Consider the following 22228-nt stretch of genomic DNA (forward strand, 5'->3'; position numbering starts at 1 on the left):
CAGCATCCAGGCGTTGGGAATGACTGCCTGGGGGGGAATAAGGGATAAGGAGCATGGGGAGCCTTTCGTGCCTGGGGTCCTGCGCCCCTCCTCTGCCACCCCATCTTCTGTCCTCACCGGGAGCAGCGACTGTACTCAGAAACAGACATTTTGGGCAGCAGGCTGGCGTCGCTGCCTGCCGACAGCTGGGTCGGGTACAAAACCATAATTGAAAGTTACAATAACCTTTATAATATAGCAATATATTTCATAGTTAAAATAAACTATTATGCTTTCCCCTATTGTTAAAAAAGAAGCGAGCGGTACAGAGGCAAGATGCAAACCCAGGTCGAAGCTCCTTAAGTCTGGACAGAAACGTCTGTGAGTTTGCAGAGAGGACAGGATAATTTTCGGGGCTTTCTAGCACGTTTCCTCGCAGGCGGCGCAGGGAGGAGGTTCGTGGAGCCAAAAAAAACCCCCCAAAAACAACAAAATACGCCGAGGCTGTGCCGAAAATGAGACTGGCTGTGGTTAGGTGGGTCCTGGAGGGGCTTTGGGGTTCAGCCCCGTTGACGCGTGGGGTCGGATGCGGGAGGTTGGCATCTCTTTGGGATTATAACTCTGCGGCGCAGTTTTGTTCTTGTGCTTTTCCTCCCCCCGGGTCGCTGGTCCCAGCTTTTCTCTCTGCTTGTCTCGGGGCCTTTTGGGCTGCAGGACTCCACAACGATGTTCTCAGGGGTGCAGGCAGCACCAGCTGGGGAGTGTTTACCGGAGCCGTTTACCGGAGAGCTGCCAGCCCCTTGCCAGGAGGAGAAACTCCAGCTCCAGCAACCAGCTGGGCTTGACTGGGAGGGCTGCTGCCTGTACCAAGGCTGCTCGACTGCTGGTGGCCACGAGTGGCTCGCAGGGAGCAGGGCAGCAGCACCCCCGGCTCAGAGCCCCCCAGCATCAGGGGTACCACGGGCTGGGCTGTGCTGGGGACTCCCCCCGATATCTGCCCTCACTGTGGCCTCGGGGCAGCTCCCTGGTCCCAGCAGCAGGGCTGGGTGGTGGGCTAGTCCCGGTGCCGGCCTCGGTGGGGTCTGGTGAGCCTGGTGCTTGGGGCGATGGGTCAGGGCTACCAGTACCGGTGTTGAAGCACTGGCAGGAGTGTGGGTACAGTATGGGGGTGCAAAGGGTGGGGGGCAGGGAGAAGGATGGGGTACAGAATGGGTGCTGCAGGGTGCATGGGATGCTCAGGGTGTGGGATGGGGGGTGCAGGAGGTGGGATGGGGGCGCAGGGATGCTCAGGGTGTGGGATGGGTGTGCAGGGATGCAGGAGGAGGGATTGGGGGTGCAGGGATGCAGGAGGTGGGATGTGGGTGCTGGGATACTCAGGGTGTGGGATGGGGGGTGCAGGATGCAGGAGGTGGGATACGGGGTGCAGGAGTGCGCAGGATGCAGGATGGGGGGGCAGGGGTGCGCAGGATGCAGGATGCGAGGCACAGAGCATAGGGTGCAGACCCAGGGCTGCAAGGTCTCAGGCAGAGGGGTTGTTTGGGGTGCAGGTGGGGCAGGGGCGAGGCTGGGGGATGCAGGGTGTGGGGTGCAGAGATCCCACCGCCCCAGCCTGGCTCCCGTCAGCCCTCTTGCAATCCCGCTGAAGCAGATCCTTGCCTTTGTCCCAGGACAAGGATCTCTTGCTCCGGCCGCGATCCTGACGCTCTCACCCCCAGCCCCTCGCTCCCCGGCAGCGCCCCGGGGTCCAGCAAGCCGACAGCGCCTGCTCTTGCCTTGGTTTGATTTCACAGACCGGATCATTAGCCCATAAGGAGGTTCCCACTGGCCGCCTTGATTCTCAAGCACCAACGCTTCCTCCAGCTCTCCGACGCCCGCGATGCATGGCTGAAGCTCACCCCATGAGCCCCGGGGGAGCGCGGGACCCTTTTTCTCTGCTGGCTGCCTGCAGACCAGTGGAGATGCTGCGTCTCAAGCTCATTCTCAGGATTTGCAACCTCTTCTCCATCACCACGCCGGAAACCTCCTCGAAGAGCTGGGCAGAAGCTTCTCCTGCCGGGGAGGTAGGGCTGAGGGTCACCCGAGGCACGCGGGGAACAGAATAGACCTTGGGGGCCTGCCCAGACAGCAGCATTCTCCCAGCCATCCTGCCCACCCCCCCACCCCCCCGCAATTACACTAATGAGAAGAGCTTGGAAGAGGGAAAGAGCAGCTCATGCCCAGAAGCTGAGGGTCTCCTGTTGGCTGAGGACCAGGACAGGCTGGCAGCCGGCGCTGTGCCCCTCCTCTAATGCAACGGCCACGGCTCACGGCCCTGCTACCAACGCGCTCGACGCCACCACCTCTGCAGCACCGGCAGCTCATTTTGCAGCACCCCCGCTGCCGCCTTGCAACCTTCCTCCTCCTCCTCCTCCTCCTGCCGCTCGCTGGGGCCAGCGGGAGGGAGGGGGGAGCGCTCCTCGCTAACTCCTGCTTGTTTTCTACGTAACTTTAATTGCAGGGCACGAGGAGTAAACCACCTACCACCAGTGGCAAGTGGAGTTTTGCACAGAAATTCCTCGGCATCGGGCTGGTACGTCCCTGCCTACGTGTGCGCAAAATCCAGCGTTATTTATGGAAGGGAAAGAGTTACAAAGGAGAAGATTACAGGCTGAGTATACCTGGAATAACACAGTGACTTTGATTACAATTACTGACACTGCTGGGTGAGGTGTAATTAATATCGTGGAGTAATTACACGGTTACTTCATCTGTTTAAAAATATATAAATAGCCTCTGCTGAGTTTTCATTGAAAGCAGCAAACACCAGCCCCAAAGCCGGAGCCCAGCAGGGCTCCACGCAGGGACTCAGCAGAGCCCCACCACGACCCCAGGGCAGAACTGGGAGGGGGGGAAAGGGGGAAATGGTGAAAGCAGAACAGAAAAAGGCTGGTTCCAGAAGGAGCCAGGTGATGCCGAGGGTACCTCAGGGAGCTGAACGCCGGCACTGAAAAACACCAAGCGAAAGGAACCTGCGGGGCTGCGCTTTGGCAGGCGCGGGCAGCGGCTAATGCTGAGCGCCGGCACAGCGCCGGCTGGTGCTGCTGATCCCCACCAAACCCAGCAGAAGCGGCACAAAGGTGATGGGCTTTGTTTTAAACAGATGAAGCGCCTGCCCCCGTGACCACATCAGTGGCCAGCGATCCCGGTGGATTCAGCGATCCCGGTGGATTCAGAGCTGCCTGCTGGGCTCGAGCATCGAGCGGAGGCAGTTGTAGCTGATGGGTTTTTTCCTCCGGCGCAAAGAGCCCGCTGGCTTCCCAAAATGCTGGGGGGGGGGGACACAACTCCTGGGTGGGCGGCGATGTGAGCACCTGGAGACCACCCCGGCACCTGGGCTGGCCCGCCAGCCCCGTCATCGGCCACTGCCACATCCCTGCCCGGCCCCGCGGCCCCACACGCTTTAGGCACTGCTTTCCCGGCACCGGCACGTGTCTCCAGGCAGAAGATGACACTGAGGACCAGAAGACAAGAAGCATCCCTCGCTCTGCCCAGGCAGAAAACACTCACGGCTCCAGAGAAATCCCCGGGCACGTTACAGCCAGACAGTGGCACCCACCCAGCAATGCAAGGGGGGTGGCGTGGGGGTCCTGGTAGGGAGATGGGATGGAGCGTGGGCAGCGTAGGTCAGAGCCTGTGCGAGAAACCACCACGTTGGCATCTGCCCGGCGGGGCTTTGCACCGGTGAGAGGGGCAGGGGGCGAGGGGAGCGCCCCGGCCCCTGGTGGGGTCCACGCAGGGCTGGGGGGGGAAACTCTCCCTCCGGCGTCTCCGTTGCTTCAGTGCTTCTGACTTGTTGTTTTGTTTTGTTTTCAAATGTGAAGACCTGAGATTGAGCGTGGGTTTTCCGGACACCACCGGACGCCATGGCGCGGGCTGGCCCGAGGCGTCGCCTCCCATCCCCTTCCTTCACCACGTGTAGAGGCACCTGAACGGGGAAGCGATTCCCGATACCAAGGCGTTGGCAAAGCTCCGAGCAGCGCTTGGCACTGCTGGTCCCACCGGCTCCGGCCGAAGGGTCCCGCAGTGGATCGAGGACCAGAAGAAAATCCATGGAGACCTCGGGACCTGCGCGGAAACGCTTCCCCTATCCCTGGGGGGCTGAGGGGCTGCGGTTTTAGCAGCTGCTTGAGCTCGTGTAAGGGGTGGGGAAGGAGGTGGAGCTGACCCCGATGGGGCTCTCAGAGAGAGGAGTTTGTGGGGTGCCCACCGGCACGCTGACCCCCCGCGCCTCCAAGACGGCGGCGAGCAGGCGCTGCTGCTGCTGGCGCAGCATGTCAGCCATCAGCAGGGGCAGGGAGTTGAAGCTGGCGCTGAGCTGCTCCAGCTTGGACTCCAGGCTGCTGATCTGCTTCTCCAGGTCCTCACTGCGGTCGTTGAGCTCGGTGATGAGGTCGTACATCACGTTCTGCATCTGGGGAAGGGGACAGAGGGGACAGCAGAGGGGTTAGTGCCATGGCCGGAAGGGTTAGTGCCACTGCCGCAGAGTCCTTTAGCCCCTTGCCGTAAGCAATGCCCCGAGAGCTGCCCCACCGCAGCCCACTGTGACCGCAGCTTGTCATGCCCTGGGACACCAAAACGAGGAAACTGCCTCTGTGCAGGCAGAGGGGCCAGGGGCAGCCAGCCCGGTGCTGCGGAGCAACTGTACCCCCGGTTTGGGCTGCAAAAAGGGGTGCAGGGAGCAAACCCCTTTCCTGGACCCCAGCAGCCCCTGGCTTGGGGCTGCGTTTCGCCTCCTGCCTTGCAAGGGCAGCCAGCCCACAGCAGCTATTCCCAGCTGACATCCAGCGAGCCGGAACATTCCACGGTCAGCCGGGTCCGCTCGAGGCTTTATGAGTGAAGAGAAACAGGCGGACAGCCTGGCCGAGCCGAGCGGTCACCGTGGGGGAACTTGCCTTCGAGAGGTCCACCAGGGTGTTGGCTTGGTCGCTCAGCTTCCTCTGCTCCATCTTCACGCTCCGCAACCTGGGGAGAAGGAAAGAGCAACGCAGCTGCACCCCCTCCCCAATTACAAACCGCACCCCAGGCAACGGGAAATTGTCCCCACGTCCCTGCCAGGGGCCAGACCCCGCTCCCTTGGGCTGGAGATCAGCATCCCACCCAGCCCGGTGCGCGGCCCCTTACTGGTGAATGGCTTGTAGGAATTTCCTCTGGTGCTTCCTGACTTTAGCGTGGTCGATCTTCTTCAGCAGCTTGGTGTGCTTGTAGATGAGCCACGTTTCCCGCAGGACGTTGGCTGCCGCGTTCTTGATCTGCAAGAGGAGACTTGGCTGCAGGTCACCGGCCCCAGCTGCACCGGCACACAGGATTTCAGGGAGACGTCGGGCTGGCTCCGCCACCAGCCACCGGTGCATGAGCCGTGGCTGCGAGAGCGTTGACTGGCCCCAGCTGGAGCGAGGTGCTCGGCTCCGCTCCCGCACGCTGTCCTGCAGCTTCGTGAGGGATCACGGGTGGCTCCAACGGGAGCAAGGGCCAGCAGAGCCGCCCGCCCTGAGCAGCGGGTCTCAGCCCCCCAAGCACCTGCGTCCCCCTCCCACCCTGCACCGACGCTCTGCCACCAGTCTCCTCACCCCTGTGCCAAACTGAATCCTAAGCCTTTAGAGAAAAAAAAAAATGCCCAGGTTTTTCTCCATTCCCACATCCATCTGCCACTCTTGGCAGGCCCTGGACGGGTTACCAGCACAGGGATGTGGTTTCCACAGGCTCCGCCACTCACTCCAGGAGGAGCTGGCTGCCCCTGCCTGGCACGGAGCCTGCAGATCCACACTTTGCTTTCCTGGCCCAGCCATGCTGGGGCCCCCGACCACCACCAGGCCATCAGGGCTCCTGCTGGCATGTGGCTCTGCTCTCTGGGGTGACGTGGGGTGGCCTGGCCACATCCCAGCACTGGGACACTGCCATTCCAAGGGCTGCGCCAATGCTTACCTTGCCACCGTGCCCTATATAAAACACGGCTCCTGTCACCAGCGCTTTGCTGAGACCAGAGACCTCCTGCAGCCCCCCCCATGCTGCCGGGGATGGGACACCAGACCCCGACACAACCAGCGAACCCACAGACCCCCGACCACAGCCGCAGCATCCCACGTCCCTCCTTGGGGTTGGAAACCACGGGAGCCTCCCGGCACAGACGAGGTGCTGAATCACCAAAATCTGGTTGTCTTCCTGACACCGAGCTACATGAGCTCATGCTCCGCAAAAGGGGGGAGTCTGAATCCTCTCGGGGGGTGGGGTGGGTGGGGAAACACCCCCCAAGATTTTCCTCTCAGGGGTGTGGCTGAGCATCCTGCATCACCTCAATCCCTGGTACAGAGCTGGTGCTGTTTGCTTCCAGCACAGCATCCGAGGTGCTCGGACACCCTCCCCCACCACAGTGCCACTGAACTGGCACACAGCAGTGCCGACACCTTCCTCTCCCCCCCTGTGGTACCCCCAGCCCCCGCCACGGCACCTTACCCGCTTCGTCAGCTGCGTGTCCATCATGAAGTTGTGAACGTGCTTCTCGGCTTTGGTGAGCTCCAGCTTCCTGGCCACCACCGCCACCACCAGCGCCGTGCAGCCAGCACCCTGCGTGGGGACATGAGTCAGAGAAACAGCTTGTCACCCTCCAGCACCCTCGTGCGACAGCAGCACTCCCACCCTCACCACCGCAACCCCCTAATTAACTAAAGCTCCGTGTTCCCCCCCCCCCCACGTTATCCTAATGAGAAGATAACAGAGAGCCTGGGTGTCCTTGAGCAGCTGATGATGTGCTGGGTAATTAACAGGAGGGGCTGGGGCTGATTAAGGAGGTCAGCGGTGATCAGCAGTGAGTCCTTGTCACCCCTACACCCGTTAGAAATGGGTGCCTCCCCGCAGTGCCCTGCGGGATGAGGAGCTCCCCGCTGCCAGGAGGGGTCCAGGGTGGGAGAACAAGTGGGGAAGCACCTGGGGGGGGGAAGCAGAGAAGGGGACCCCCAGATCGGGACCCCCTGAATCGCCACATGCCCCAACAGCGACAGCTGGGAGGTCGCTTATCCCGGCGATTAGGGCTGGATCTGCGCAGCAGCCGCTGGCTCCAGCGCTGGTTGGGCTTTGGAGAGCGGAGGTGCCAAGGCTCTGCTCCCTGGGGGACTCCTGCTGCTGCCCCCTCCAGCTGAGCCACCCCCCTCCCGGCACTCTGGCAGAGGCCCACCACCCTGGCAAGCACTCTTTAATTTATTAAAGAGTCATTAATTAACACCATGCTCTGAGCCGAAGCCTTTAGCATCCCTGAAGGTCCCACCACGTGCTCTCAGCTCCCACCACTTTTCCCAGTGGAGCGGCTGCTCCTGGCACTGTGGCTCGGGGACACCCCCCCCACCCCCAAGCCCTGGCAGTGATGGGGGTCCCCAGTGCTGGCAGCGGGGGGGCTGTGCTGCTGGGAGGGGGTAATGCTTTGCCAGATGGTGTCCCAGTTCAGAGTAACCACTGGCTGGGTGGGAGCTCTGGGACTCTGCGGCACCGGGCCCCCCTCAGCTGAACGGGGGGGGGGCGCTCCCCTGCGCCATGCTCCCCACTCCGTAGGGATTTTCTCCCTCACTTAGCTCCTGTCAACAGCATCAGCCTCGCTGGTGCCCAGCCTCACATGGGACAGATCAAAGACTTGCAGATGATATAAAATTAATACCCACCAGCGGAGCTGCCTCGGCCGACGGTTCTTTGTGGGGTGCAAAGCGGCAGAGACGAGCTTGGCCAGTGCCGGGCACCAGCTCGGGGGGGCCGCAGCTGGGAAGGGGGGGACAGCTCCATCCCCGGGGGCTGGAGCCAAGAGGACAGAGCTGGGTGCTGTGACCGCAGGGTCCCCAGACGCTCCGTCTGGAAAGCCCCACAAGCCGGGACATCTCCTGGGTGCCTTGGAGTGGGGACGCCGGAGGTCCCAGAGGACACTGACCCTTTGGCCATGTGGAAACAAAGCCGCGGTGATGCTGGTGGCGCGGTGATGCCGGCGTGAGCACAGCAGGGCAGAGGGCTCCCAGCTGGTCCCAGCTCTCGGCAGGAGCCAGCAGCATTTGGGATCGCTCCAGGCGATAGAAGCCAGGTGGTGCAAACAGGGACGGCCAAGGGATGCTTGTGGGCTCCCTGGGGACATCCCTGACCCCACCGCGATCCAGCTCCCCCCTCCTGGCTGAACGCAGGTCCAAATCCACCCTGAACTCACCAGCAGGGACAGCGGGACATGGGACCGGCTGGTGTCCCACCCTGCACCCTGTGGGGCTGCAGCACCCGCCAGGGACGCGCCCAGCCTGCACCATCACCTCCTTAACCAAACCGCCACATTCTGCTAATTACTGCGCTTACAGGAATTGCAATTACAGCTCTGTCAGCTTCCAGGCTGCGCGAGCTCGGAGCTGAAGCCATTATGCCTTGTGCATGGACAAGCCAGCCAGGGAAGCGGCCCCCCTTAAAATCCGGTGGTCCTGCTGCCACGGTGGGGACAGGCAGAGCCTGCGGGACCGGCAGCCTGCTTGGCACGGCGCTTACCATGATGCCGGTGAGCAGGCAGACCCCCTTCCCGCAGTAGGTGTGCGGGACCATGTCACCGTAGCCGATGGAGAGGAAGGTGATGGAGATGAGCCACATGGCACCCAGGAAGTTGCTGGTTACGTCCTGCTGGTCGTGGTACCTGCCAAGGAGACGCGGGCATCAGCGAGCATCACGGCAGGGGACGGGGACGGCTGTGGGGGGCACCTGGGCGCGGGGGCTGCCCTGGCACGAGGCTGTGCAGTGTGACAGGGACTAGGGATTAATAACATGGCAGGATGCCCCGTAGCAGTGGCGGTTGCGCAATTTCTGGCACGGGAAAACCCACACAGACAAAATCACAGCAAAAACTCAAAGGAAAGGGCTTCTGCTTTCCGTCAGACCTGTCACCACATCCTGGTCCCGCCGCCCGCGTCCCCGGTGCCACGTGGCGTGGCAGCCAGAGCCAGCTGATGGGAGAAACAGCTGCGGCTCTGCAAGGACCCCAGCCGCGCCGGCTCGCTGCCGATGGCCTCCTACGCATCCCCCTGCTGCCACAGCTCAGGCTGAGCCCACTCCCCCTGCGCCACCCCGGGGGTCTGTGCCGGCAGCGGCCCCGGCAGATCCCCCACGGTTGGATCCTGCCAAGCCTCCGGCACGCACTGGCTCTCGGAAGGGGACGGGGGACGGCTCGCACGCTGGAGACGAAGCACACACGGAGCGGCTGCAGCTTTTGGGGGCGCCGCAAACTTTCCATGGCCGCGTCCCCACTGCGCTGCGAGGTCAGTGGCCGCCCTGGCCAGCCCAGCGGCCGGCTGCGGCTCGTCCGGCAAACACGCAACTGGGGGCTCCAGCTGCCTCCAGCTTCCCCCAGCCGGCACGAGCCCAGCTGAGCCGCATGGGGATGCTTCGAGGGGATGCAGCGCTGGCTCCCGGCCCCAGAGCGGGGGCTGGCCCAGCCTGCAGCAGGATTAAGCCCCAAATCTCGGGGTGCACAGGGGGCAGGCGGCACCTTCGCTTTGCCACAGGCAGTGTGGTCACCCTCCTGCCTGCACGCATCCTTCTCCCCGCAGGCTTCTCCCAGGCTCCTCAAGAAATCATTAGAGGGAAACCAGATGGAGCTTTTGGCAGTCCCCCCTGGTTCATCCCAGCTCCTCGTTCCCAGAGCAGTTGGGTTTTCTCCTCTTCCAAACTGTTTTTCCTCCCCAAGTAACTGGAGAATTGAATGAGATCCTGGTGCAGGAGGAAGCGCCCTCAGCCACGACAAGCGCCGCTGCCGCGCTCTGGGCAGGGCTGGCCAGGGGAGCCAGAGCCCATCACCGCAGCCACATTTTGGGGGCTCCCCAAAATCCCGGCGCTGGCAGCGGCACGCATCCCCTGTCCCAGCTGTCGTGTTTCCCTGGGAAAGGCTGAGTCCAGCCCAGCCCGCAGGATGTGAGCTCTTGAGCGGCGGGGACGACCCTGGGAGCATTGTGCTGGGCAAGGGGGTTACGGTGCCGCTGAAAAGCTGGACATTTTCTCTTCCGAGAAGCACTTCGAGCAGAAGGAGCCGATAAACAGGAGGGCCGGCCCGTGGTGTGGGCAGGGAGAGGGGCTGCTCGCTCACACCGGGGGCTGCCACAGTCGGTGGGACCCCAGCACCGGTTTTCCATCACCCCCTTGTCCGCCCGCCCCCACTAAGGGCACAGCCGCTCTCCACCAGTGGGGCATCGCCCCAGTCCCGCGCCACCATGAAGCAGAGCATCTCCACGCCGCAATGCCACGGCACCGGCTGGGCTGAAGCCACCCCACGGCTTTGGGAGCACCCAGGGGGGCTGGCTGCCCCCTCGCCCCGGGGAGCGGGGCTGCCTGCACATGCAGGCACATGTGCGAGCACACGTGCGCGCCGTCGGCAGGCAGGGCAGCATTGCTGGCACCGCAGGCAGCGCTGTGCGGCGGCCGGGCGAGCGGGCGAGGTTGCTAAGCGACTCGCTGCCTTCGGAGAGCTGCGGCCCCCCAGCATGCACAGGAGGATGCCCAGCAGCAACGCTGTGCCCGCCGGCATCGCGGCAGCCCACGGGGCCGAAGGGACCCTTGCACCCAGTGACCATGGCTTGGGGCACAGCCATGTCCGAGCGACCCAGCCCTTGCAGGTGCCGGTTGGGAATGGTCCCACAAGCTGCAGCAAACTGGTTTCCAGTGCCAGTGCAGCAACCATTGGTGGGGACACGTCCTGGGGGGCCCTTGTGGGAACTGCGTGGCACCCAGGGCCAGTGCATGCCCTGGGGACGATGCATCCCTCAGGAATGAAACATGTCCCAGGGGTCATGCACCCCCCGTCATGTCCTGCAGCCCCCCCAGTCGATGCACCCCCAGCTCTGTAGACAGAGGGACATGGCGGCAGCTGCGGTGCCGGTGATCTGCAGCTCCCTGTCTGCGTCATTTCTTTTTTGTTGTTGTTGTCGTTGCTAATGGCTTTTTATTTAGATTGCATTTTCCAGCCTAAGCCCCCCAGGTGCAGTATCAACCCCCCTGCGTGTCCCCTGGGAGCCTGTCTGCCCGCTCCCCATTTAGGAGGCACAAAGAAAAATCTCCTAAACACAATTAAGCAGCGAGCAACTACCCAACCCATCCCGAGAGCATCATTAAGGGAGGCAGGAAGGCAAACACAGCCTGTAAAAGCTCCTAAAATCTCCGTGTGCTGCTTGGCTCCACTGCCCTGGTCCTTCAAGCTGCTCCAGTGCCCCTTCATGGGGTGACCGGTGTGATGGGACCCACCCTGGGGAAGAGGAGGAGGATTGACCTTCCTCCCACCTTGCAGGCACCCAGAAGGAAGCAGGGTGTCCCAGGGGAGCCAGGGGTGCCGGCAGGCGTGATCCCTCACACCTCAGTCCCAAAGATGGCACAAAGCTGCCGGAACTTTCGGCATTCAAGCGATTTCACTAATCGACAGACACCAAATATAATGCACCCGTTGCCTTGGGTGCGTTCCCACAGACCAGCCCCGGCTCAGAGGGACCCCCGGGTAGATGAGCCATGCCTGGATGGCAGCACAGAGCTGGCCTCGGGGGACAGGGATGGCCCCACACCGGGACACGGCACAGGACACCTGGGGGGGACCTTCCCTCCCTACCCTGGGATGGATGGGTGTCGCTGGCACCGTGCGCTGTGGCTGGGGAGAAACCCCCCTGGCATAGCACTGGGGTGGGCTGGGGGTGGGCTGCCACAGCCCCCCAGCTCCCCTCAGGGGACACAGGGGTGCCAGCGTGTCTCCAAGAGATGGATGCAGAGCGGTACCCACCGGGGCCAGTCGCCACAGCAACCCAAACACTGAGCGCACCAATGCCGGCGTGATGCCATCCGGCAGTAGGTTTGTCACCACGCGGTGTTGTCATGGCAGTCGCTCACAGCGATGCCAGAGCCCGAGCCAGGCACTGCCACTCGCCAGCCTCACGGCGCCTCTGGCTACTCCCCATGCACGGCCCCCCCATCTCCCACCACCCCTCATACCCACCACCCACCCTCCTGGGGCTCCCAGCTGGCACTGAGCATCGTCCCCTCGCACAGGGACTCTGCCTGTCCCCAGGCACCGCAGTGTGAGGACAGGGCGGTCCCTGCCTCTGCCTCCTGCCCAGGACTGGGGCTCGTTGGTGGGAATCCATGGCTACCAAGCCCCCAGATCCCTGCGTCCCTCCCCAGGATGCTGGGACACAGCAGCTGCGCTGAGAATCCCACCCCACCGCGCATCCCAACCCCCCCAGCAGCCCCAGCCCCTCTCACCTCTCGCACACCCGGACCGTCCACGCAGCGATGATCCAGAGGGAAATGCTGAAGACCAGCAGCACCGTCCCAGGGCAGATGGTCATGAGGGTCTTCATGACGAAGCGGGTGTTGAAGTTGATCTTGTTGAGCGCCCCGATGCTGCGCGAGGAGGCGTCGGTGAAGAGCTTGCTGTGCAGCAGCATCACCCGAGCAATCAGGTAGAGGCGCAGGAACATGGGGATGGACAGGATGATGTCCACGTCCGCCTCTGCCCGTGAAGGCGTGTACGAGAAAGCCAGGCGGGCTGTCCAGAAAAATTTGTACTCCCCAGGGATGGGGTGTATGGCACAAACCAGCATCTCCAGGCTGATGTAGAGGATGCGCTCGTACGTCATCGCTATCCGCCAGTCGTCAGCGCCGTTGTCGATCACAAAGAGCTACCGGGATGCAAAACCACACGGTTACCAGTAGCCCCGGCCAGCCCTGCCCCACCAGCACCCCGAGGTGGCAGGGGGGACTGACACCAGAGCCCCATGGAGCTGGGGATGGCTCCAAGCAGGAGGGCTGGGGATGGAAAAGGTGGGAACCAGCCTTCGCCATCACCTTGGCTGCTCCGCCTGGGTGGCCAGGGGACAGTTATGGTGCTGGGGACACCCCAGAAAGCTTTAGGGTGCCCAGCCTCAAGCACATGCCCAGGCACAGCATGGGGACAGCTCGCTCCAACCCGCTCCCACAGCGGCTGGCAGGAGCCCCCCTCCTGCCACAGCCCCCCCCCCCCCCGCAGATGGACAAGCCGTGGGGCCGCTGAGCGCCAACATGAGCCACCCCAGCCCCTTTGCTCCCCCGGGCGCTGTACCAGTATCACCACCATGCCCCAAGCGCCAGGGCAACTTTTGGGGAGGGAATGCCACAGCTAGAGCACCCGGCTGCTGGCGGCGATGGGATCCAGTTGCCATAGCAACCGCCGGTTCATCCTGGGTACCAGCTCCTCTCCTACCACCGGCAAACGAGTTGGGGTCTCCGCAAGGAGCCAGGGGGTGGCAGCTTGGGCTGGCCCCTCCAGGGTGCCACCAGACCCCAGGGGTCACCCACCCCACCCTGCCTGGGCTGGTCCATCCTGAGGCTGCCATCGGCTCATCCCGGTGTGCCGGGGACACCAGTGTCACCTACAGCAGGGATGTGCTCAGGGCCCCTCCACAAGCACCGCTTGGCAAAGATGCCACCAGGAAGCCATCCAAGGGGGATGTGGCAGCCGGTACTACCGTCACCGGCGTGTCCTTGACCCTGCAAAGTGTGGAGCAACACTGGCTCACCCGAGGGGCCGGGAGCCCTCGTGACCGCTCCAGCCCAGCCGGTGTGGGGGGAACATCTGGGAATAACCCTCCCACCTTGCCGGAGGCCCCGGTGCACCTGCACCAGCTCCTCACTGGCACGGCACGGCATGGCATGGCACGCAGGGCTCTCCCCAAGGACAGCAAGAGCCACTGGGACTGACTCACAGCGCGGCCGTCCCCGGCCACCTCCCTGGCTGTTTGGAAAGCCCCGCTCCTTTTAGCTGCTTTGTTTGAGAAATTGTTTATAAAAATGCTCCAAGCTGTCAAGGGAGATCCTCAGGCATTTAGCGAGCTGACAGCCCATTCCTTCCTGGAAAAGGGTGTTAAAAATAAACAAATTAGCAAGAGGAAAAAGGCAGGGAGCCTTTTGACTGTGTGTGTGTGTGGGTTTGTGACGGGCCAGGTCAGGGAAGGGAAGGAGCAAGGTGGGATTTGGGCAGGTTCCCCCTGCACCAGCCACTCTCAGCCCCGCACCTGCAGCGCATCACTGCGGGTTTCCATAGAAACCACGGCACAAGCCAGTGGTACCCGACTGGGGCATCCCCAGCATCCCCAGCACTGGCTCCAGCAGGGGAAGGAGCAAGCGTGGTGGCCACCACAGCTCCAGACAAGCAAAGCACAAGCCAAGAAGCCACGGGCTGGGGGGGAATCTTCACCTCACTAAATGCACAACGAGCCCTGGGCACCCCGATGGCAGGGCTGAGGGGGGCTGTGCCCCCCCAAACCCCCTAGCTGGAGGTGGCAGCCTCCCCAGCACCGTGCTCCATCACATGGCAATAAAGGTGGTGCTGGCAGAGGATGGCACAGCACGCTCTGCACCACCCTGGGGCACCGTGACGTGGCAGAGCCTGCCCCGGGGTGCAGAGCAGAGCCACCTCCAGGGCACTGAGCCTGGCACCACCAGACCAGAGCCACCTCCAGGGCACCAAGCCCAGTGCCACCAGCCCAGAGCCACCTCCAGGGCACCAAGCCTGGCGCCACCAGACCCGAGCCACCTCCAGGGCACCAAGCCCAGTGCCACCAGCCCAGAGCCACCTCCAGGGCACCAAGCCTGGCGCCACCAGCCCAGAGCCACCTCCAGGGCACCAAGCCTGGCGCCACCAGCCCAGAGCCACCTCCAGGGCACCAAGCCCAGTGCCACCAGTCTGGTGCCACCAGACCAGAGCCACATCCAGGGCACCAAGCCCAGTGCTACCACAGTCAGCTCCAGGGCACCAAGCCCACTGCCACCAGCCCCTGCTGCGGGCACAGGGAGGGTGAGGACACGGTGGCGCTGCCGGCAGCTCCCCACATGCGCTCAGCCTAACGAAGAGCGAGTGACACAGGCAATTAGCAGCAGCTCGTGGCCTTGCAGCGGAAAGCAGAGCTGGGAAGCCGGGGCAGGCAGGAGGATCTTGTTCACCTGCAGCCCTGGCTGGCGGGTGATGGGCACAGGGACACCCCGGGCACCTGCCACCAGCCCATCGGGTGCCAGCAGGCGTAGGCAGCCATAGAGGGGGGACACGAGGTGACGGGCATGACCCCCGGAGCTGCACCCAGGACCCCAGGCACAGCAATGCCCCAGCCCTGGAGAAACTGAGGCACAGGAAGAGCTGGAAATGTCCCAAAGGACTCAGCAATTAATGCAATTAATACTGAGGGAAGAGGCTGAAGCAGCTGTAGGCTTTCCTGGAGGCCGGGGGGATCTGGCAGTGCCGTAGCAGGGCGAGCGCAGCCCCCCCCGAGCAAGAGGGACGAGGAGCTGAGGATTTACGGCTCTGTCAGCCCCGCTTCCATCCCGGATGGATTATCAGCAATCCCTTTATAAGCACCTAAGAGATAATAGGGCGATCAGCAGCCAGCCCAGCTTCGTCCGGAGCAAATCAAGTCAAACCGATCTCATTCCCTTCCCTGCCCGCCTACCGGGGCTGCAAGGTGCAGTGGCACCGGTGCTGGGGTAGCACCGGTGCTGGGGTCCGGAGCCCCGCAGAGGGATGGCAGCGGGGATTTGGGCTCCTGCCGTGGCCCAGAGCAGGGGGAAAGGTGGGAAGCCCCATGCACCGCTCGGGTGGACGCTGTGTTTGCACAACCCGCTCCCAAGAAAAACAAGCGGAGGAAGCCAGCGAGCGTCGGGGCACGGTGCGCCCGGCTGACCCCAGCCGCCGCCACCCCAGGGTAAATATTATTCCAGCAAAAAGCAGAGTTCTCAAATATTTGCTTTGAGCAACCCACCGCCAGGCAGGCTGAGCCAGAGGGGTGGCTCCCGGGGGCCGGCAGGGAGCGAGGTGCCCGCCAGCCCCCCACACTGCCCCATCCCCCAGCCTCCGGTGGGATGCGGTGGGATCTTTGCTCCATCACCACACCGAGTGCTCAGGGCAGGGGGCTCTGGCGTCCCCTCCCGGGATGCTCCTTCTCCTGCCCAGCAACCCCTTCCTCCTGGCCCCAGAACACAGCGGCATCGCGCCGAAGCCAGATCCCGTGGGGAAGCGCAGCCTTCCCGGAGCAAACTGGGAGCCCTTTCGTTTGAGCAAACTGGGAACCCCTTCGTTTGAGCAAACTGGGAGCCCCTTCGTTTGAGCAAACTGGGAGCCCTTTCGTTTGAGCAAACTGGGAGCCCTTTCATTTCCCAGCCAAGCTGGGGCAGGCGGAGAGGAAAAGAGTGGGCAGCCCTGATTAAGAAAGGATTTCACAGCTTTCCTTGGCACCTCAGCTGGTCCGAGCCCTTCCTGGCTGCAGCCTCCCCCAGCCACCGGCACCCTGTGCCCGGGCAGACCCCTGGCGCCTGGCCTCACCACCCCTGAGACCCCTCGCCGCTCCCCAAGACCCCTCGCTGCCCCGCCTTGAGACCCCAGCGAGGAGGGAGGAGGAGGCTCCATGCAGGCTGCGAGCTCGGGTACCGCATCCCACCGGGGTGATGGGCAAACCCCGCAGCCCACCTGCCCTGGCAGCCCCTTGCTCAGCGCCGGTGACACCGGGACATACCTGCACCTCCCGCGTGTGGTAGGCGATGATGAGGCCCAGCAGGATGACGGTGGAGAGGCTGATAAGGCATTTCAGGGCCAGCGAGAACATGGAGTCCTGCAAAGCAAGAGCAGGGCGGGCGTTAGGGGGGACGTGGCCGCAGGACCCTGCCGGCGCTGGCCGCGATGCCAGGCTCTGTGCCTCCAGGGAGATGCTGCCCCCCGCCAGTGCCGGCTTCCCCCCCACCGGCACTTCAGCTGCCACCTGGAGCAGCTCGGCACGGCAGCGATGGCACCGCCAGCACCACGGCCCTTTCGCCAAAATGCTTTTTTAATCTGATTTTGCCAAGTGTAGTTACGAGCCGCCCCTCATTGAGATGTGCAGCATCCACACCCCGGCGCATCCAGCGTGAGCCCAAGATCGTGGCACCCCAATGGATGGTCTAATTAGATCTTCCTGCTAATTAGCTCTACGTAAATTAAACCATCCACTGATTGACTGGTCGTCAAGGCGGCTGCTCCCCGGGACCCCGTTGGGAAGAGCAGGATTCACCGCCCCCTCCCATGGGCTCGCCTCCGGACCCCATTGCAGTCGCTGGCAACCTCACGCTGCCACCAGCCACGATCTGGCCCCGCTGGTGCTGGGGCACCTGCTGAGCACCGGCAGGCCCTCGCCAAGGTGTTAGCACCAAACCAACCTTCCCCGCCACTGCACCCATCCCTACCCCCGCGCCATCCCCAGCACCCTGAGACCCAGCACACTCGCGGCACAGTGAGATCTGCCACACTCCTGGCAAGACAAGACCCTGGCACTCTCGCGGCACAGTAAGATTCGGCACACTCATGGTACACCGAGACCTTGCCAAGCTCATGGCACACAGATCTCGCACACTCATGGCACACCAAGACCCTGTCACGCTCATGGCATACTGAGACCTGGCACCTGAAGACCCGGCACACTCGTGGCTCACTGAGACCCGGCACACTCGTGGCACACCCAGACTTGGCACACTCGTGGCACACTGAGACCCAGCACACTCGTGGCACACCGAGACCCGGCACACTCGTGGCACAGTGAGATCCAGCACACTCATGGCACACCAAGACCCTGCCACGTGCATGGCACACCAAGACCTGGCACACTTGTGGCACACCCAGACCCGGCACAGTTGTGGTGCACCAAGAACTGGCACACTCGTGGCACACTCGTGGCACACTCATGGCACACCCAGACCCAGCACACTCATAGCATACCCAAACCCGGCACACTCATGGCTCACTGAGACCCAGCACACTTGTGGCACACCCAGACCTGGCACACTTGTGGCACAGCGAGAACTGACACACTCATGGCATACTGAGACCCAGCACACTCGTGGCACACTCGTGGCACACCCAGACCTGGCACACTCGTGGCACACTGAGACCCGGCACACTCGTGGCACACCCAGACCTGGCACACTCGTGGCACACCCAGACCTGGCACACTTGTGGCACAGCGAGAACTGACACACTCATGGCATACTGAGACCCGGCTCACTCGTGGCACACCCAGACCTGGCACACTCGTGGCACACCCAGACCCGGCACACTCATGGCACAACCAAACCCGGCACACTCATGGCACACCCAGACCTGGCACACTCGTGGCACACCCAGACCTGGCACACTCGTGGCACAACCAAACCCGGCACACTCATGGCACACCCAGACCTGGCACACTCGTGGCACACCCAGACCCGGCACACTCGTGGCACACCCAGACCTGGCACACTCGTGGCACACCCAGACCCGGCACACTCGTGGCACACCGAGACCCCGTACACTCGTGGCACACCCAGACCCGGCACACTCGTGGCACACCGAGACCCCGTACACTCGTGGCACACCCAGACCCGGCACACTCGTGGCTCGCCGCACCCATCCGTTGCTCCCCAGTGCCCCAGGCTGCCTTCAGCCCTGCTCCTCTCCCTCTCCCCAGTGCTCCCCAGCCCCACGGGGCAGTCAGATGTGGAGAAGGGACTATTTGCCGCGGAGGCGGTGGCGCATTGTTAACAACTTGGCTCCAGCCGCACAATTGTGTGGATATAATGGCTGGTGCTGAGAGAAGTGCCGGGGACCAAACAACGGCTATTAATAGGCAAACTCCGGGGCAGGGCTCATGCCAAGGCTGCTCCGGATAAACCCTCCTCAGGGGCACTAATCCTGCCTGCCCGAAGCACCGGCACCCACCAGCCCTCCCGGCAGGCGGTACTGCCAAAGGCTGCCGCACACCCACCGCGTTCACTGGTCCAGGTCCAGAGGGACCCAGCAGGAAAAGCCGCTGCTGGATCCCACGGTCAGGGCAAAAGACTGGGGGGGGGGGGGGGGCTCGCCCAAACCGCGGTGACGCCTCAGCACCCCCGGCCCACATCCTCCCCACACCGTGCAGGTGGCAGGATGCTTCACCCCAGCGGTGCCGCGCAGGCTGCCGGTGGCTCTGGAAAGCATCGGTGCTGGGAGAGGCCCCATCCTGCCCACACTCGAGGGACAGGCAAAGAGCCGGCAAAACCTGCCCGCTGCATCCTGGCTTTCCGGCTCAGCCCCGGCACCGTCCGGCCTGGGGAGCACGCGGCGGCGGCGTGGGGCAGAGCTGGAGCCACGCCAGGGCCGGCAGCACCGCCAGCCCCGGCCAGCACGACAGCTGCCGACCCCAGCCCCAGGCGCTCCCTTGGGCACGGCGAGCTCCAGTTTCCCACCGGGGATGCCGGGGCGGGGGGTGTGTGTGTGCAGATTTATAAACAGTTGCCCATGGTCACAGCTCCGGCTAAGGGGGAGCCAGGGACCCCCCTGCACCCCATGGTCATCGGCACGAGCATGGTGGCAGGCACAGGGCAGTGGTTGGGTCTTTCCCAGCTGGCACAGCAGCTGGGTGCACGGGGGGGCAGCAAGCGCGGCAGCGGCACTGCCAGCACCCGGCGAGGGCAGCCGGCAGCCCCAGCACCAGGCACGCAGGCCCAGCCAGCGGCGAGGCGGCCGCGGCGCAACAGGTAGCGGGCACAGGTGGGGGCTGGCGGCTCGGCCTTGTTCCTGCCAAAGCCAAGCGGGATCCACCAGGAAAAGGCTCCGGCAGTGAAGCATCCCCCTCCCTCGTGGGGGGAGGCAGGGATGCGAGGCATCCCCCTGCCTCGGCTGCGGAGCGAACCGCTGCCGGCAGCCCCCACGCTCCTGCCAACGCCGGCAGCTGCGAGCAGCTGAGGCTCAGGAGCCCCCTGCCACCAGCCGGGCACCTCCATGGCGAGACAGAGGGGTCCCCCACGCCCACGGGACCCCCAGCCGCGTCCCTCTCTCCCTCCCTCCACCTGCTCCAGCTCTGCAGCCTCCTCCACCCCCCCTGCCCTCCCCACCACCCGCGGCAAGAAGCCCCTTCCCACCCCGCTCCTTCCCCTCTGCCGGCGGCACCGGAGCGTGGGGACCCCCACCGGCCGCCCCCAGCCCCCTCGGCAGCACTGTCCCGCTGACGCCCATGGGTGCCATGCCCGCCCTGCCGGCGCGGGTGCCGATGCCTTCCCCTCTCTGGATAGGTATAAATAACATGACAGATGTCTATACAAAGAGTTATTCATATCGCTGCCAACCAGTGCAGCCCGGGAGCAGGAGCTGGAAGGGGCGTGGGGGGGGGGGGAATTATAAATAAAAGACACCGTCCTGCAAAAAAAAAAAAAGAAAATGGAAGAAAGGGGTGTGGAGGAGGAGGAGGAGGAGGAGGGGGGGGAGGGGGGCCTCCGCTGCACCACGCACCACCGAGGGCATGGTGCCTCGAGCAGCACCCAGCCCCGGGCCGGTGCTGGGCACCGCAGACCCCGGTGGGTCGCGCGTGGGGCAGCTCCGCCGGGACCCAGTGCAGCACCCACCCCAGCACCCACCGGCCGCCCCATGGCCCTGGGTGCCCCCAGCCCAGCGCTCTCCCTGTCTGACACCTGCGGCCGCGGTGTCCCCACGGGTCACCCCGTTGGTCCCTGGCCCCACCATTGGTCCCCGGCCAACCCTAGATGGGGCGACCGTCTCCACGCTCACCCCACCGGGCACCGTCCAGCGCCACCAGCCCCGCGCCCACCCACTTGGTCCCTACCTTGGAGTAGAGCCCCCAGGACAGCTCGGTCTCAATGACCATGACGACGATGCCAAACATGCCGAAGATGAGCGCGTAGTCGCTGAGGCGCTTGCGCTTCTCGAAAAGCGCCCGGCGGTGCCCCAGCCGGTACCCGATGTTCTGCGCTTTGCGCTTGGGCCCCTTGGCGAAGGCGGCGGGGGGCGGCCGGGCGGGCGGGCGAGCGGGCCGGTGGGCGGGGGGCGCGTGGTTGTCCTCGCGGGAGACGACGATCTCCGGGGGTCCACCGGCCCCGAAGAGCTGCAACGGTTGAGCCTCCGGTTCGGCCTCGATGAGGTTCCTGCGGGATGCGCTGAGGCGGCTGAGGGGCTTCATCACCCCCCCGCTGTACTTGCAGGAGCTCATGGCGATCTCGGTGAAGGGGTTGCTGTCCCGCCGGTGGACCAGCGGGCTGGGCTGCCGGTGTTTGCCGCTGCCCCCCCCGGGCCCCGTCGGGTGGTCGCCGAGGTTGAGCTGGCTGCCGTGGCGGGAGGAAGGGTGGAGGGCGGCGGGGGCGGCGGGAGGAGGAGGAGGGGCCCGTAACGACCCGGGCGAGGAGTGCAACAGGCTGTGCTGAAGCGGCGGCAAAGCGGCGGGAGCCGCTGCTGCCCGTTCATCCCCCGGTAACGGACACGGACACCGACCATCCTCCTCCAGGTCCCCCACGCCCGAATCGTGGAGATGCCCCGATGTCTCCATACCGGCGGCACCGGTGCCGTTTCACCGGGCACCGGCTCCGCTTTCCCGGCCACCGGCCCCGTACGCTGGATCATGAATGGGCGCCGAGCGCTCCCCGCCGCCGCCGCCACCACCGCCGCCGCCGCCGCCGCCGCCGCCGCCGCCGCCACCGCCGCCGCCGCCGCCGCCCCCGCCGCCGCCGCTGGCCCGGCCCCGCCGCGCCATTGGCCACGCCGGGGCTCCCCGCAGGCTGACATCATCCCCGCTTCGCCCCCCCCACCCCCCGCGCCCCCGGTTTTTGCAGCTTTGCGGGGTCGTTCGGGACTTGTAGTCCACCGGGGGGCACCGGCGCCGTACCGGCGCCGGTGCCCCCCGGTGGACTACAAGTCCCGAACGACCCTACAAGGCTTCCACACACCCCCCATCCACCCCCTCCCAAAAGATTCCACCCACCGGTAACCCTCAGCATCCCCCCGGATCAACCCCCTAATCCCCTTAAGGATGCTGGAGATTACGGCAGCATCTGGAGAGGGAGGGGGTCGCGCCCCCCCCCCCCCGCGTGTGTGTGTGTGTGTGTTCCCCCTTCCCCCAGGGATGTCCCCAAGGGTGAGGCTGGACCAGCGGGGTGGCTGCCACAGTGAGTGGGGTGTGGGGAGAGGATGCTAATCCCCCTCCTCAACCCTGCAGCCCCCCAGGACCCCCCCCCAGCTGTCCCCAGCTGCGGGGGGGGGAGAGAAGCAGGTATTAAAGCAGGAGTCGTCTGCTTGGGAAGCAGATAATCCATAGGGAATTGACCGCTGAAAGCCTATTAAAATACACCCAGCTGGTGACCCCTGCCCGGGCAGGGGGAATTAAACCACCCTTCTGCCCCCACCAAAGCTGGGAAGCCCACAGGGCGGGAGGGGGGGCTGTCA

At 64.3% G+C, this 22228-nt stretch overlaps 1 protein-coding gene across 2 annotated transcripts; it reads right to left on the reverse strand.

Annotated features, from left to right (window-relative positions):
• Nucleotides 1–208: 208 nt before the first annotated feature.
• On the reverse strand, nucleotides 209–21450 carry KCNN3 (potassium calcium-activated channel subfamily N member 3). 2 transcript variants are annotated; one of them, XM_037370933.1, is made up of 8 exons: nucleotides 20619–21450; nucleotides 16530–16625; nucleotides 12253–12671; nucleotides 8515–8656; nucleotides 6469–6579; nucleotides 5140–5267; nucleotides 4911–4980; nucleotides 209–4429 (listed from the first exon to the last, which is right to left on the reverse strand). In XM_037370933.1, the coding sequence occupies exons 1-8, from the start codon at nucleotides 21333–21335 to the stop codon at nucleotides 4133–4135; spliced, it is 1980 nt and encodes a 659-aa protein (XP_037226830.1). In that variant the 5' UTR covers nucleotides 21336–21450; the 3' UTR covers nucleotides 209–4132. The 2 variants fall into 2 exon arrangements, with proteins under 2 accessions (XP_037226830.1, XP_037226831.1); XM_037370934.1 differs by lacking the exons at nucleotides 16530–16625; nucleotides 20619–21450 and adding an exon at nucleotides 15471–15721.
• Between the last annotated feature and the right edge of the window lie 778 nt (nucleotides 21451–22228).

Source organism: Falco rusticolus, chromosome 19, assembly GCF_015220075.1.
Source record: "Falco rusticolus isolate bFalRus1 chromosome 19, bFalRus1.pri, whole genome shotgun sequence".
Lineage (NCBI taxonomy): Eukaryota > Metazoa > Chordata > Aves > Falconiformes > Falconidae > Falco > Falco rusticolus.

What these genes read in the sequence shown, in the direction of transcription:
- KCNN3 (XM_037370933.1), bottom strand. Translation starts at nt 21,335, where the DNA reads ATGGAGACATCGGGGCATCTCCACGATTCGGGCGTGGGGGACCTGGAG. An exon ending in CCTGGGGGCTCTACTCCAAG is followed by an intron (nt 16,626 to 20,618) that starts GTAGGGACCAAG and finishes CTTGCTTTGCAG; the next exon opens with GACTCCATGTTCTCGCTGGC. An exon ending in ACCACACGCGGGAGGTGCAG is followed by an intron (nt 12,672 to 16,529) that starts GTATGTCCCGGT and finishes GCATCCCGGTAG; the next exon opens with CTCTTTGTGATCGACAACGG.